Source organism: Pseudophryne corroboree, chromosome 2, assembly GCF_028390025.1.
Source record: "Pseudophryne corroboree isolate aPseCor3 chromosome 2, aPseCor3.hap2, whole genome shotgun sequence".
Classification (NCBI taxonomy): Eukaryota; Metazoa; Chordata; class Amphibia; order Anura; family Myobatrachidae; genus Pseudophryne; species Pseudophryne corroboree.
The window spans coordinates 1,044,850,433-1,044,867,816 of NC_086445.1; the positions used below are offsets into that span (position 1 = coordinate 1,044,850,433).

At 51.7% G+C, this 17,384-nt stretch overlaps 1 protein-coding gene across 2 annotated transcripts in view; it reads left to right on the top strand.

The window, feature by feature from the left end:
* Positions 1-17,384, top strand: part of GSK3B (glycogen synthase kinase 3 beta) — a 166,097-nt gene that overhangs the window by 133,039 nt on the left and 15,674 nt on the right. For both annotated transcript variants that reach the window (XM_063956858.1, XM_063956859.1), the window contains exons 4-7: positions 4,294-4,404; positions 10,080-10,210; positions 11,715-11,821; positions 17,009-17,106. In XM_063956858.1, coding sequence (XP_063812928.1) covers positions 4,294-4,404; positions 10,080-10,210; positions 11,715-11,821; positions 17,009-17,106 — 447 coding nt within the window. The remainder of the gene's footprint in view (positions 1-4,293; positions 4,405-10,079; positions 10,211-11,714; positions 11,822-17,008; positions 17,107-17,384) is intronic.

Genomic DNA, 17,384 nt, shown 5'->3' on the forward strand with positions numbered 1-17,384 from the left:
ATTGTGGGTAGTGACGCGCTTTGTATGATTGTGGGCAGTGATGCGCTTTGTATGATTGTGGGTAGTGACGCGTGAGGCGCTTTGTATGATTGTGGGTAGTGACGCGTGAGGCGCTTTGTATGATTGTGGGTAGTGACGCGCTTTGTATGATTGTGGGTAGTGACGCGCTTTGTATGATTGTGGGTAGTGACGCGCTTTGTATGATTGTGGGTAGTGACGCGTGAGGCGCTTTGTATGATTGTGGGTAGTGACGCGCTTTGTATGATTGTGGGTAGTGACGCGCTTTGTATGATTGTGGGTAGTGACGCGTGAGGCGCTTTGTATGATTGTGGGTAGTGACTCGCATTGTATGATTGGGTAGTGAGGCGCTTTGTATGGTTGTGGGTAGTGATGCGCAAGGCGCTTTGTATGATTGTGGGTAGTGACGCGCTTTGTATTATTGTGGGTAGTGACTCGCATTGTATGATTGTGGGTAGTGACGCGCTTTGTATGATTGTGGGTAGTGACACGTGAGGCGCTTTGTATGATTGTGGGTAGTGACTCGCATTGTATGATTGGGTAGTGAGGCGCTTTGTATGATTGTGCGTAGTGACGCGCGAGGCGCTTTGTATGATTGTGGGTAGTGACGCGCTTTGTATGATTGTGGGTAGTGACGCGCTTTGTATGATTGTGGGCAGTGACGCGCTTTGTATGATTGTGGGCAGTGAAGCGCGAGGCGCTTTGTATGATTGTGGGCAGTGACGCGCTTTGTATGATTGTGGGCAGTGACGCGCTTTGTATGATTGTGGGCAGTGACGTGCGAGGCGCTTTGTATGATTGTGGGCAGTGACGCGCGAGGCGCTTTGTATGATCCTGGGTAGTGACACGCGAGGCGCTTTGTATGATCCTGGGTAGTGACACGCGAGGCGCTTTGTATGATCCTGGGTAGTGACACGCGAGGCGCTTTGTATGATCCTGGGTAGTGACACGCGAGGCGCTTTGTATGATCCTGGGTAGTGACACGCGAGGCGCTTTGTATGATCCTGGGTAGTGACACGCGAGGCGCTTTGTATGATCCTGGGTAGTGACACGCGAGGCGCTTTGTATGATCCTGGGTAGTGACACGCGAGGCGCTTTGTATGATCCTGGGTAGTGACACGCGAGGCGCTTTGTATGATCCTGGGTAGTGACACGCGAGGCGCTTTGTATGATCCTGGGTAGTGACACGCGAGGCGCTTTGTATGATCCTGGGTAGTGACGCGCGAGGCGCTTTGTATGATCCTGGGTAGTGATGCGCTTTGTATGATTGTGGGTAGTGACCCGTGAGGCGCTTTGTATGATTGTGGGTAGTGAGGCGCTTTGTATGATTGTGGGTAGTGACGCGCTTTGTATGATTGTGGGTAGTGAGGCGCTTTGTATGATTGTGAGTAGTGACGCGCTTTGTATGATTGTGGGTAGTGACGCGTGAGGCGCTTTGTATGATTGTGGGTAGTGAGGCACTTTGTATGATTGTGGGTAGTGAGGCGCTTTGTATGATTGTGGGTAGTGAGGCGCGGGGCGCTTTGTATGATTGTGGGTAGTGACCCGTGAGGCGCTTTGTATGATTGTGGGTAGTGAGGCGCTTTGTATGATTGTGGGTAGTGAGGCGCTTTGTATGATTGTGGGCAGTGACGCGCGAGGCGCTTTGTATGATTGTGGGCAGTGACGCGCTTTGTATGATTGTGGGCAGTGACGCGCTTTGTATGATTGTGGGCAGTGACGCGCTTTGTATGATTGTGGGCAGTGACGCGCTTTGTATGATTGTGGGCAGTGACGCGCTTTGTATGATTGTGGGCAGTGACGCGCTTTGTATGATTGTGGGCAGTGACGCGCTTTGTATGATTGTGGGCAGTGACGCGCGAGGCGCTTTGTATGATTGTGGGCAGTGACGCGCGAGGCGCTTTGTATGATTGTGGGCAGTGACGCGCGAGGCGCTTTGTATGATTGTGGGCAGTGACGCGCGAGGCGCTTTGTATGATTGTGGGCAGTGACGCGCGAGGCGCTTTGTATGATTGTGGGCAGTGACGCGCTTTGTGTGATTGTGGGCAGTGACGCGCTTTGTATGATTGTGGGCAGTGACGCGCGAGGCGCTTTGTATGATTGTGGGCAGTGACGCGCGAGGCGCTTTGTATGATTGTGGGCAGTGACGCGCTTTGTGTGATTGTGGGCAGTGATGCGTCAGCCGCTTTGTATGATTGTGGGTAGTGACGCGTGAGGGGCTTTGTATGAGTGTGGGTAGTGACGCGTGAGGCGCTTTGTATGACTGTGGGTAGTGACACGCTTTGTATGATTGTGGGTAGTGACGCGCGAGGCGCTTTGTATGGTTGTGGGTAGTGACGCGCTTTGTATGATTGTGGGTAGTGACTGATAAATTGCACGGTAATAATGCACGAGCCAATCAGCTCCTAACTGCCATGTTACAGGCTGTGTTTGAGAAATGACCGTTGGGAGCTGATTAGCTGGTAGTTTATCATCGTGCAATTTATCACTCTCCAAGGCTTGATAAATCAGGGCCTGTGTCTGATGAAACCCAATGTCTCTGGCGCACGTCATCAGTATCCATGGTGGCGGCGGCATAGTCCCATCATTCCCTCAGTGATACCATGTTTCAGGCTGTAATCGCATCCAGTGAAGGATATAAGAGGATTTCTAAAACTTTTATAGTTCCCCAGAGAACTATCAGATCTGTCCGCAAGGAAATTAGTCAGGAATCCGCAGTTTTCCAAAGCTTATTGTGCGTTACAGGCCGTTACTGGGGAGTCCCGCCGCGTCCTGTGACGCCTCTGACGGGCTTGGTCTTTGGTGGCAGAGATGGGAGAAAGTGTCCACACAATATCCTGGGCGCTTCACACCAAAACTTACCATAAGTATCCCCTAGGGTTTCCCAGAGAGCAGACGGAGACTCTGATGCCAAGCGATTGTGGTTGTGTGGTTTCCCTGGCCTGTGTGCTGGGTGTGCACAACCCCTACCATGGTGGTAGGAACAATATAGGGAAATTCCGCTCTTCTACATGGCTGGAGAACGTGTCCCATAGGGGGGGGGGGGGGGGGGGGGGGGGCTGATGGAGCACGTTATAGACTATGTAATTCAGCCCTGGCCAAACTGCGGCTCTCCAGCTGTTGTGAAACTACAAGTCCCAGCATGCCATTCTACACGTTTGCTGTTAGAAAATGCTAAAACTGTGGCAGAGCATGCTGGGATGTGTAGTTTCACAACAGCTGGAGAGCCACAGGTTGGCCAGGCCTGATGTAATTGGTCTGGAGGACACCCAGGGCGGCCCTAGGGTTTATATCCCAGCAGCACCGTCACTCTATCTGCACAGTAAATACCACATTATAGAGGATTTGCTACAAGAGCAGTGTTCTGGAGATTCCGGCCGCATTCTAATCAGGATCCTGAGGAATCATAAGTTGCTGCATAGACTGGGAGAAGGTTGCGGCGTCCCGGTGTACGAGGCTTGCACAGCCCTTAGTAGACTCACAGCTGATAAATAAGAGGGTGAAACTTGTGCAACCAATTATCTGGAGTTTGTGATTGAGAGGAGAAGGCGTCTATTTGCATTGCAGACGTTTGTGCTGACCAGTGTCAGAGTCCGGGAGATCATTCCATAGGGGCCGGGTGCTTATTACAGCCGGACAGTAACGAAGCACACATTCGTCTTTCACACATGTGGGTCACACTGAGAAATTATACTATTATATCTGACAGGATGCCGTCAAAATACCGACAACCATTGCCCGCCGGATAAAATCCTGACAATCCCGACGTTGTCAAAATACCGATATTTAAAATACCGACAAAGTCAGAATACCGACTTTTAAAATGTCAACAGGTCAAAAAGTTGACATGAGTTTTCATAAAATTTTTGTTGAAACCAACTTGTTCATAGTTTACCATCCCAGTGGACCTGGAGGGGGGAATATAATAGTGTCCCGAAGCCCTCGCCATGCGAGGGGTCGCAGAACACTGTCGACACACAGACAAAAAAAAAACCAATGAAAAACTTGTGTCGACTTTTTGACTTGTTGACCATTTAAATGTCATCGTTTTGGCCTTGTCTGTATTTTAAATGTCGGGATTTTGTCCTTGTCTGGATTTTGACCGTCGGTCAAGTGTTGTCGGTATTTTGTCCGTCAGCATTTTGATTGTAGGTATTTCATACTGAACCCATATCTGACAGAAGGTAGCAGTGTTATATGTGCCTGCTTGACTCTGTATAATGCATTCACCCGTCTGTGTCTCTTACTCACTGAGCCATGTCTTGTATCTTACAGAAAGACGAGGTCTACCTAAACCTGGTGCTGGACTACGTGCCGGAAACAGTGTACAGAGTTGCGAGACATTACAGCCGGGCAAAGCAAGCTCTACCCATGATCTATGTTAAGGTAGTTAGATGTCCGCTGCAGTATTGTAACATGTATTCCCCTGTCTACTGTTTTTGGATATCCCTGCGCTGCGCACAGTGGTATGGAAGTGAAACGTGTGACGTCTTTCCTTAAACTCCATAACGCCTCATTCCCGTACAGCGTAAGTGGCATGCTGCCTGTAACGAGGCCTGGTGTCCAGCACACATAGGACATTACTGCCAGACGCACATAAAGGTTATATCTGTAATTGGCGGAGTTTATTTCTCCTGTGCACATCATACATCTTACCTGCAGGAATATGGGGCGCAGGCATTGTCATGTTATTGCTTTGTCATCACTAACAGATTAGTGTTTCTCTACTTTATTTGGAATAGCACAGCGCCCCCCACTGCACCCTCCAGCCCATAACTAGTCTCAGCTGCAATGGCCTGTCCAGGCATGAGGTTCCCTCACTACAGGTGGAGCCATGCTCATCTTCCTGCACTGCGGCATGCCTCGCCGTTCTATAACTATTTGCTGATTGCGCCATTAATTAGTGTGATCCGCTCCCAGGTCTTCCCTCTATCCATCACATATTGCACAGTATGATCCGCTACCAGGTCTTCCCTTTATCCACCATACATTGCACAGTATGATGCACTCCCGGGTCTTCCCTCTATCCATCACATATTGCACAGTATGATCCACTCCCAGGTCTTCCCTCTATCCACCATACATTGCACAGTATGAGCCGCTCCCAGGTCTTCCCTCTCTCCATCATGCATTGCACAGTATGATCCGCTCCCAGGTCTTCCCTCTCTCCGCCGTGCATTGCACAGTATGATCCGCTCCCAGGTCTTCCCTCTCTCCGCCGTGCATTGCACAGTATGATCCGCACCCGGATGTTCCCTATATCCGCCGTGCATTGCACAGTATGATCCGCTCCCAGGTCTTCCCTCTATCCACCATACATTGCACAGTATGAGCCGCTCCCAGGTCTTCCCTCTCTCCATCATGCATTGCACAGTATGATCCGCTCCCAGGTCTTCCCTTTCTCCACCATGCATTGCACAGTATGATCCACTCACAGGTCTTCCCTCTCTCCATCATGCATTGCACAGTATGATCCGCTCCCGGGTCTTCCCTCTCTCCACCATGCATTGCACAGTATGATCCGCTCCCAGGTCTTCCCTATATCCGCCGTGCATTGCACAGTATAATCCGCTCCCAGGTCTTCCCTATATCCGCCGTGCATTGCACATATGATCCGCTCCCAGGTCTTCCCTCTATCCGCAATGCATTGCACAGTATGATCCGCTCCCAGGTCTTCCCTATATCCGGCATACATTGCACAGTATGACCCGCTCCCTGGTCTTCCCTCTCTCCATCATGCATTGCACAGTATGATCCGCTCCCAGGTCTTCCCTCTCTCCACCATACATTACACAGTATGATCCGCTCCCGGGTCTTCGCTCTCTCCATCATGCATTGCACAGTATGATCCGCTTCCAGGTCTTCCCTCTATCCGCCGTGCATTACACAGTATGATCAACTCCCAGGTCTTCCCTCTCTCCACCATGCATTGCACAGTATGATCCGCTCCCGGGTCTTCCCTCTCTCCATCGCGCATTGCACAGTATGATCCGCTCCCAGGTCTTCCCTCCACCATGCATTGCACAGTATGATCCGCTCCCAGGTCTTCCCTTTATCCGCTGTGCATTGCACAGTATGATCAACTCCCAGGTCTTCCCCCTCTCCACCATGCATTCATTGCACAGTATGATCCGCTCCCGGATGTTCCCTATATCCGCCGTGCATTGCACAGTATGATCCGCTCCCAGGTCTTCCCTCTCTCCACCATGCATTGCACAGTATGATCCGCTCCCGGGTCTTCCCACTCTCCATCGCGCATTGCACAGTATGATCCGCTCCCGGGTCTTCCCACTCTCCATCGCGCATTGCACAGTATGATCCGCTCCCAGGTCTTCCCTCTCTCCACCATGCATTGCACAGTATGATCCGCACCCGGGTCTTCCCTATATCCGCCGTGCATTGCACAGTATGATCCGCTCCCAGGTCTTCCCTCTCTCCACCATGCATTGCACAGTATGATCCGCTCCCGGGTCTTCCCACTCTCCATCGCGCATTGCACAGTATGATCCGCTCCCGGGTCTTCCCACTCTCCATCGCGCATTGCACAGTATGATCCGCTCCCAGGTCTTCCCTCTCTCCACCATGCATTGCACAGTATGATCCGCACCCGGGTCTTCCCTATATCCGCCGTGCATTGCACAGTATGATCCGCTCCCAGGTCTTCCCTCTCTCCACCATGCATTGCACAGTATGATCCGCTCCCGGGTCTTCCCTCTCTCCACCATACATTACACAGTATGATCCGCTCCCGGGTCTTCGCTCTCTCCACCATGCATTGCACAGTATGATCCGCTCCCAGGTCTTCCCTCTCTCCACCATGCATTGCACAGTATGATCCGCTCCCAGGTCTTCCCCCTCTCCACCATGCATTGCACAGTATGATCCGCTCCCAGGTCTTCCCCCTCTCCACCATGCATTGCACAGTATGATCCGCTCCCAGGTCTTCCCCCTCTCCACCATGCATTGCACAGTATGATCCGCTCCCAGGTCTTCCCCCTCTCCACCATGCATTGCACAGTATGATCCGCACCCGGATGTTCCCTATATCCGCCGTGCATTGCACAGTATGATCCGCTCCCAGGTCTTCCCTCTCTCCACCATGCATTGCACAGTATGATCCGCTCCCAGGTCTTCCCCCTCTCCACCATGCATTGCACAGTATGATCCGCTCCCGGGTCTTCCCTCTCTCCACCATGCATTGCACAGTATGATCCGCTCCCAGGTCTTCCCTCTCTCCACCATGCATTGCACAGTATGATCCGCTCTAGGGTCTTCCCACTCTCCATCGCGCATTGCACAGTATGATCCGCTCCCGGGTCTTCCCACTCTCCATCGCGCATTGCACAGTATGATCCGCTCCCGGGTCTTCCCACTCTCCATCGTGCATTGCACAGTATGATCCGCTCCCAGGTCTTCCCTCTCTCCACCATGCATTGCACAGTATGATCCGCTCCCAGGTCTTCCCACTCTCCATCGCGCATTGCACAGTATGATCCGCTCCCGGGTCTTCGCTCTCTCCACCATGCATTGCACAGTATGATCCGCACCCGGGTCTTCGCTCTCTCCACCATGCATTGCACAGTATGATCCGCTCCCAGGTCTTCCCTCTCTCCACCATGCATTGCACAGTATGATCCGCTCCCAGGTCTTCCCCCTCTCCACCATGCATTGCACAGTATGATCCGCTCCCAGGTCTTCCCCCTCTCCACCATGCATTGCACAGTATGATCCGCACCCGGATGTTCCCTATATCCGCCGTGCATTGCACAGTATGATCCGCTCCCAGGTCTTCCCTCTATCCACCATGCATTGCACAGTATGATCCGCTCCCAGGTCTTCCCTCTCTCCACCATGCATTGCACAGTATGATCCGCTCCCGGATCTTCCCTCTCTCCACCATGCATTGCACAGTATGATCCGGGCCTTCACCCTATATCCGCCGTGCATTGCACAGTATGATCCGCTCCCAGGTCTTCCCTCTCTCCACCATGCATTGCACAGTATGATCCGCACCCGGATCTTCCCTATATCCGCCATGCATTGCACAGTATGATCCGCACCCGGGTCTTCCCTATATCCGCCGTGCATTGCACAGTATGATCCGCTCCCAGGTCTTCCCTCTCTCCACCATGCATTGCACAGTATGATCCGCTCCCAGGTCTTCCCCCTCTCCACCATGCATTGCACAGTATGATCCGCTCCCAGGTCTTCCCCCTCTCCACCATGCATTGCACAGTATGATCCGCTCCCAGGTCTTCCCTCTCTCCACCATGCATTGCACAGTATGATCCGCTCCCAGGTCTTCCCTCTCTCCACCATGCATTGCACAGTATGATCCGCTCCCAGGTCTTCCCTCTCTCCACCATGCATTGCACAGTATGATCCGCTCCAGGGTCTTCCCACTCTCCATCGCGCATTGCACAGTATGATCCGCTCCCGGGTCTTCCCACTCTCCATCGCGCATTGCACAGTATGATCCGCTCCCGGGTCTTCCCACTCTCCATCGCGCATTGCACAGTATGATCCGCTCCCGGGTCTTCCCACTCTCCATCGCGCATTGCACAGTATGATCCGCTCCCGGGTCTTCCCACTCTCCATCGCGCATTGCACAGTATGATCCGCTCCCGGGTCTTCCCACTCTCCATCGCGCATTGCACAGTATGATCCGCTCCCGGGTCTTCCCACTCTCCATCGCGCATTGCACAGTATGATCCGCTCCCAGGTCTTCCCCCTCTCCACCATGCATTGCACAGTATGATCCGCTCCCGGGTCTTCCCTATATCCGCCGTGCATTGCACAGTATGATCCGCTCCCGGGTCTTCCCTATATCCGCCGTGCATTGCACAGTATGATCCGCTCCCGGGTCTTCCCTATATCCGCCGTGCATTGCACAGTATGATCCGCTCCCGGGTCTTCCCTATATCCGCCGTGCATTGCACAGTATGATCCGCTCCCGGGTCTTCCCTATATCCGCCGTGCATTGCACAGTATGATCCGCTCCCGGGTCTTCCCTATATCCGCCGTGCATTGCACAGTATGATCCGCTCCCGGGTCTTCCCTATATCCGCCGTGCATTGCACAGTATGATCCGCTCCCGGGTCTTCCCTATATCCGCCGTACATTGCACAGTATGATCCGCTCCCAGGTCTTCCCTCTCTCCACCGTGCACTGCACAGTATGATCCGCACCCGGGTCTTCCCTATATCCGCCGTGCATTGCACAGTATAATCCGCTCCCAGGTCTTCCCTCTCTCCACCATGCATTGCACAGTATGATCCGCTCCCAGGTCTTCCCTCTCTCCACCATGCATTGCACAGTATGATCCGCACCCGGATCTTCCCTATATCCGCCGTGCATTGCACAGTATGATCCGCTCCCAGGTCTTCCCTCTCTCCACCATGCATTGCACAGAGTGATCCGCTCCCAGGTCTTCCCTCTCTCCACCATGCATTGCACAGTATGATCCGCTCCCGGGTCTTCCCTATATCTGCCGTGCATTGCACAGTATGATCCGCTCCCAGGTCTTCCCTCTCTCCACCATGCATTGCACAGTATGATCCGCACCCGGATCTTCCCTATATCCGCCGTGCATTGCACAGTATGATCCGCTCCCAGGTCTTCCCTCTCTCCACCATGCATTGCACAGTATGATCCGCACCCGGATCTTCCCTATATCCGCCGTGCATTGCACACTTCGTGACGCAGTTTCCTTGCTTTCATTATTCGTCTTACGGGAAAGGGCCTGAAGGTGATTTTAGTGCCCCTTTTTTTATGTATGTCCTCTGTTGTATTACTATATGGAGAGGCAGACCAGTCAGCCCCATAATACCAGTGATTACAATGAGACATCCACAGCAGTGTGTGAGCTCTCAGGCATGTTCTGGTGTGCTGGGATAGGACGGTAGCACCGTACGTCTCTATAAGGCAGTAGATTGTCACTGCTATACGGAGAGTCCGGATATAACGCTTACAGCGAGACGATGTCTCAGATCTAGCTGCGGTAAGACCACCCTGCAGGATTCCGGGGTCACTGACGTTCTCTCTCTCTCTACTCTCTCCAGTTGTACATGTACCAGCTGTTCCGCAGTTTAGCCTATATCCATTCCTTTGGGATCTGCCACCGGGATATCAAACCACAGAACCTGCTGCTGGACCCGGACACAGCCGTGCTAAAGCTCTGTGACTTTGGCAGGTAAGTGCAGTGCATGAGTCCCTTACCTGATGCCTGATCTGTCTTGGCACATACCGTCTCGGGCTCTGAAACCATAGCATTACAGAACCACCACCGCAGTGGTCTGTTCTCCCTGTATCGCTGATCTTGGAGATATGCAGAGCCCGCTGTGATGAGTGGATTATGCTCTGCAGCCAGACTGTCCCGCTCTGCAGGGTGCTCTTTGGACCGTGCTTGATGAAATTGGCTGCTCCACACTACATGGTGAAACTTTCAATCAGGTGATCTACAGCCAATACAGTAATTGCCTCTGTCTAATCATGTGCAGCGCCCTGTCTTATAGAGACGCTCTGTGGACGGGTTAGAGAGGGTTTCCGTTCCCCGGGATTACTTGTGAAACACATCTAGTGATTAGGTGGCGTCTGACGTGGGACAAGTAGCAGTGTATAGCGTGGCCAGGTACAGACACAGGAACCAAGTACCTGTTACCTAGAAGACCGCATTTGTGAAGGCGCAATAACCATTTCTTTGTAAGCTGGTGGATATGATGTTGTGTTTGACTTGGTGATAGCACTGGACAATTATCACAGAGTTTCTTTTTCTTTTCCTCCGGTAATTAATATTATTGGCAGTAATAATACAATAGGGCTTTTACTAATATTACCTTTAGGTGCATAACCTGTAGGGACCTGCAGTTATCATTCAGCATATAGCAGGTGACCAATCAGCCTTCAGCTTTTATATGACGGCGAGTGTCTGATATTTATATGAGGGCGAGTGTCTGATATTTATATGAGGGCGAGTGTCTGATATTTATATGAGGGCGAGTGTCTGATATTTATATGAGGGCGAGTGTCTGATATTTATATGAGGGCGAGTGGGCGAGTGTCTGATATTTATATGAGGGCGAGTGTCTGATATTTATATGATGGCGAGTGTCTGATATTTATATGATGGCGAGTGTCTGATATTTATATGAGGGCGAGTGTCTGATATTTATATGAGGGCGAGTGTGGGCGAGTGTCTGATATTTATATGAGGGCGAGTGTCTGATATTTATATGAGGGCGAGTGTCTGATATTTATATGAGGGCGAGTGTCTGATATTTATATGAGGGCGAGTGTCTGATATTTATATGAGGGCGAGTGTCTGATATTTATATGAGGGCGAGTGTCTGATATTTATATGAGGGCGAGTGTCTGATATTTATATGAGGGCGAGTGTCTGATATTTATATGACACCTGAATCTAATGTAAGTGGTTATGAGATAACCGCTGGGTGTAACAGGGATTGCTGTGGTGGTGATAGTACTGTAATAAGCCCTATTGTATTATTACTGCCTCTTAGCGCTGGTGGATAAGACGAGGTCAGATGACCACCCTTGGGGCACTGAGAGCGGATGTGATGGTGCGAGGACAGGGATTCCTGTGGGAAGGCCCCATCAGATAGCCGTGACTTGTCCCGTACGGTCACTCTCAGGGTTACCGGGATCTATATAATCATTGTCTCCTTCTTGTCTTACAGTGCGAAGCAGCTGGTCCGCGGGGAACCCAATGTCTCTTACATCTGCTCTCGGTACTATCGGGCTCCAGAGTTGATCTTTGGGGCCACTGATTACACTTCCAGCATAGGTAAGTGTTGCTCGTCACTGATGGGTGCTGTGTGATTGTGGGGGAGTTATCAGATTGCCAGTCAGTCTGCTCTAGGGTATCTGATCTCTGTGCATGCCAGGGCAGCCAGCTAGCACTGTGTGAGCGCACCAAGAAGAGCCTACATATGGGTACGACACATTGATATGCCGTCATTTCTGGATATAACTGTACTTTTATCACCATAAAGGTTTGCAGCTGCTGTACAGAGTTGTATGTAAAAGGGTGACCAGGCCAGTCAGTGGTGTGCCCCCTCCCCCAGCTCCTTCTAGCACCACGTGCATAATGCTCCAGCTAATTACGCACCAGCTCGTTCTAGCGTCCCATGCATAATGCTCCAGCTAATTACGCACCAGCTCGTTCTAGCGTCCCATGCATAATGCTCCAGCTAATTACGCACCAGCTTGTTCTAGCGCCCCATGCATAATGCTCCAGCTAATTACGCACCAGCTTGTTCTAGCGCCCCATGCATAATGCTCCAGCTAATTACGCACCAGCTTGTTCTAGCGCCCCATGCATAATGCTCCAGCTAATTACGCACCAGCTTGTTCTAGCGCCCCATGCATAATGCTCCAGCTCGTTCTAGCACCCCATGCATAATGCTCCAGCTTATTACGCACCAGCTCATTCTAGCACCCCGTGCATAATGCTCCAGCTAATTACGCACCAGCTCGTTCTAGCGTCCCATGCATAATGCTCCAGCTAATTACGCACCAGCTTGTTCTAGCGCCCCATGCATAATGCTCCAGCTAATTACGCACCAGCTTGTTCTAGCGCCCCATGCATAATGCTCCAGCTCGTTCTAGCACCCCATGCATAATGCTCCAGCTTATTACGCACCAGCTCCTTCTAGCACCCCGTGCATAATGCTCCAGCTAATTACGCACCAGCTCGTTCTAGCGTCCCATGCATAATGCTCCAGCTAATTACGCACCAGCTTGTTCTAGCGCCCCATGCATAATGCTCCAGCTAATTACGCACCAGCTTGTTCTAGCGCCCCATGCATAATGCTCCAGCTAATTACGCACCAGCTTGTTCTAGCGCCCCATGCATAATGCTCCAGCTAATTACGCACCAGCTTGTTCTAGCACCCCATGCATAATGCTCCAGCTAATTACGCACCAGCTTGTTCTAGCGCCCCATGCATAATGCTCCAGCTCGTTCTAGCACCCCATGCATAATGCTCCAGCTTATTACGCACCAGCTCGTTCTAGTGCCCCATGCATAATGCTCCAGCTAATTACGCACCAGCTCGTTCTAGTGCCCCATGCATAATGCTCCAGCTAATTACGCACCAGCTCGTTCTAGCGCCCCATGCATAATGCTCCAGCTAATTACGCACCAGCTCGTTCTAGCGCCCCATGCATAATGCTCCAGCTAATTACGCACCAGCTCCTTCTAGCGCCCCATGCATAATGCTCCAGCTTATTACGCACCAGCTCGTTCTAGCACCCCGTGCATAATGCTCTAGCTTATTACGCACCAGCTCGTTCTAGGACCCCGTGCATAATGCTCTAGCTTATTACGCACCAGCTCGTTCTAGCACCCCGTGCATAATGATCCAGCTTATTACGCACCAGCTCGTTCTAGCACCCCGTGCATAATGCTCCAGCTAATTACGCACCAGCTCGTTCTAGCGTCCCGTGCATAATGCTCCAGCTAATTACGCACCAGCTCGTTCTAGCGCCCCATGCATAATGCTCTAGCTAATTACGCACCAGCTCGTTCTAGTGCCCCATGCATAATGCTCCAGCTAATTACGCACCAGCTCCTTCTAGCACCCCATGCATAATGCTCCAGCTCGTTCTAGCACCCCATGCATAATGCTCCAGCTTATTACGCACCAGCTCGTTCTAGCACCCCGTGCATAATGCTCTAGCTTATTACGCACCAGCTCGTTCTAGCACCCCGTGCATAATGCTCTAGCTTATTACGCACCAGCTCGTTCTAGCACCCCGTGCATAATGCTCCAGCTTATTACGCACCAGCTCGTTCTAGCACCCCGTGCATAATGCTCCAGCTAATTACGCACCAGCTCGTTCTAGCGTCCCATGCATAATGCTCCAGCTAATTACGCACCAGCTCGTTCTAGAGCCCCATGCATAATGCTCCAGCTAATTACGCACCAGCTCCTTCTAGCACCCCATGCATAATGCTCCAGCTCGTTCTAGCACCCCATGTATAATGCTCCAGCTTATTACGCACCAGCTCGTTCTAGTGCCCCATGCATAATGCTCCAGCTAATTACGCACCAGCTCGTTCTAGCGCCCCATGCATAATGCTCCAGCTAATTACGCACCAGCTCCTTCTAGCACCCCATGCATAATGCTCCAGCTCGTTCTAGCACCCCATGCATAATGCTCTAGCTTATTACGCACCAGCTCGTTCTAGCACCCCGTGCATAATGCTCTAGCTTATTACGCACCAGCTCGTTCTAGCACCCCGTGCATAATGCTCTAGCTTATTACGCACCAGCTCGTTCTAGCACCCCGTGCATAATGCTCCAGCTTATTACGCACCAGCTCGTTCTAGCACCCCGTGCATAATGCTCCAGCTTATTACGCACCAGCTTGTTCTAGCACCCCGTGCATAATGCTCCAGCTTATTATGCACCAGCTTGTTCTAGCACCCCGTGCATAATGCTCCAGCTTATTACGCACCAGCTCGTTCTAGCACCCCGTGCATAATGCTCTAGCTTATTACGCACCAGCTCGTTCTAGCACCCCGTGCATAATGCTCCAGCTTATTACGCACCAGCTCGTTCTAGCACCCCGTGCATAATGCTCCAGCTTATTATGCACCAGCTTGTTCTAGCACCCCGTGCATAATGCTCCAGCTTATTACGCACCAGCTCGTTCTAGCACCCCGTGCATAATGCTCCAGCTTATTACGCACCAGCTCGTTCTAGCACCCCGTGCATAATGCTCCAGCTAATTACGCACCAGCTCGTTCTAGCGTCCCATGCATAATGCTCCAGCTAATTACGCACCAGCTTGTTCTAGCGCCCCATGCATAATGCTCCAGCTAATTACGCACCAGCTCCTTCTAGCACCCCATGCATAATGCTCCAGCTCGTTCTAGTGCCCCATGCATAATGCTCCAGCTAATTACGCACCAGCTTGTTCTAGCGCCCCATGCATAATGCTCCAGCTCGTTCTAGCACCCCATGCATAATGCTCCAGCTTATTACGCACCAGCTCGTTCTAGCACCCCGTGCATAATGCTCTAGCTTATTACGCACCAGCTCGTTCTAGCACCCCGTGCATAATGCTCTAGCTTATTACGCACCAGCTCGTTCTAGCACCCCGTGCATAATGCTCCAGCTTATTACGCACCAGCTCGTTCTAGCACCCCATGCATAATGCTCCAGCTTATTACGCACCAGCTCGTTCTAGCACCCCATGCATAATGCTCCAGCTTATTATGCACCAGCTTGTTCTAGCACCCCATGCATAATGCTCCAGCTTATTATGCACCAGCTTGTTCTAGCACCCCGTGCATAATGCTCCAGCTTATTACGCACCAGCTTGTTCTAGCACCCCGTGCATAATGCTCCAGCTTATTACGCACCAGCTCGTTCTAGCACCCCGTGCATAATGCTCTAGCTTATTACGCACCAGCTCGTTCTAGCACCCCGTGCATAATGCTCCAGCTAATTACGCACCAGCTTGTTCTAGCGTCCCATGCATAATGCTCCAGCTAATTACGCACCAGCTTGTTCTAGCGCCCCATGCATAATGCTCCAGCTAATTACGCACCAGCTCCTTCTAGCACCCCATGCATAATGCTCCAGCTCGTTCTAGCACCCCATGCATAATGCTCCAGCTTATTACGCACCAGCTCGTTCTAGTGCCCCATGCATAATGCTCCAGCTAATTACGCACCAGCTCGTTCTAGTGCCCCATGCATAATGCTCCAGCTAATTACGCACCAGCTCGTTCTAGTGCCCCATGCATAATGCTCCAGCTAATTACGCACCAGCTCGTTCTAGCGCCCCATGCATAATGCTCCAGCTAATTACGCACCAGCTCCTTCTAGAACCCCATGCATAATGCTCCAGCTCGTTCTAGCACCCCATGCATAATGCTCCAGCTTATTACGCACCAGCTCGTTCTAGCACCCCGTGCATAATGCTCTAGCTTATTACGCACCAGCTCGTTCTAGCACCCCGTGCATAATGCTCCAGCTTATTACGCACCAGCTCGTTCTAGCACCCCATGCATAATGCTCCAGCTTATTATGCACCAGCTTGTTCTAGAACCCCGTGCATAATGCTCCAGCTTATTATGCACCAGCTCGTTCTAGCACCCCGTGCATAATGCTCCAGCTTATTACGCACCAGCTCGTTCTAGCACCCCGTGCATAATGCTCCAGCTTATTACGCACCAGCTCGTTCTAGCACCCCGTGCATAATGCTCCAGCTTATTACGCACCAGCTCGTTCTAGCACCCCGTGCATAATGCTCCAGTTTATTACGCACCAGCTCGTTCTAGCACCCCGTGCATAATGCTCCAGTTTATTACGCACCAGCTCGTTCTAGCACCCCATGCATAATTCTCCAGCTTATTACGCACCAGCTCATTCTAGCACCCCATGCATAATGCTCCAGCTTATTACGCACCATGGGGAGAACATAAAAACTCCACACAAATGGCTGGAATAGAACCCAGGGATGTGAGGGGGCAGTGCCACCTTGTATATACCATGGTGATGCCGTTTGATGGATAACAGTGTTATATAGGGACAGCGAGAGATACTGGAATTAGGGAACAGTCTCCGTTACGCAGTGTCACAGGCTGTATGAGCTGGGGCGTGGCTGTGCCCTGTGTGAGTAGAGGGGGCGGCATTGGTAATAGGAGCCTGGCGCTGCGGCCCCCGTCCTGGCAGAGAGTGATTACTGCTCCGGTCAGCAGTAGTGTGCGGCTGGGTGAGTGTGCTAATGGCGTTGCACTTTGTGACCAGACATCTGTCTCTTATCACCGAGATGGCTTTCCAGCTCTACTCCCCCCCCCCTCCCCTCCCCCCCGCCTAATGAGCGCTGCCTGGGAGCACTGTGACACCTGCCATGTCGCTAATGGTCACTTGCGTCAGCGCTTACTGCATGCCGTCTGTCTAGTTGCTGGGCCTCTGTATTACCGATTTACAGACATTCCCCCTTTGTTCCATCAGATGTGTGGTCAGCGGGCTGCGTGTTGGCGGAGCTCCTCCTGGGCCAGCCCATATTTCCCGGCGACAGCGGCGTAGACCAGCTTGTAGAGATCATTAAGGTGAGTCCGTCATGCATACACGGTGCTGTACAATCAGTCATCTTATTTATTCTGCAGAGTTACACGCGGTGTTGTGGTCATACATGTAACACCAGCCTGACTGTGGGTCCGTGTAAGTTCTGTGGTATGAAGTCTTCTCTGCGGCAGTCACCTACCACGCAGGAGCCACAGAGATTAATGAGTGGATGTGAAATTAGATGCAACCCTGTTTCCCAGGCTGGGTACACACTATACGATGCGCAGAAGACGCTCATAAATGTTTGGATTTTGGATATCTG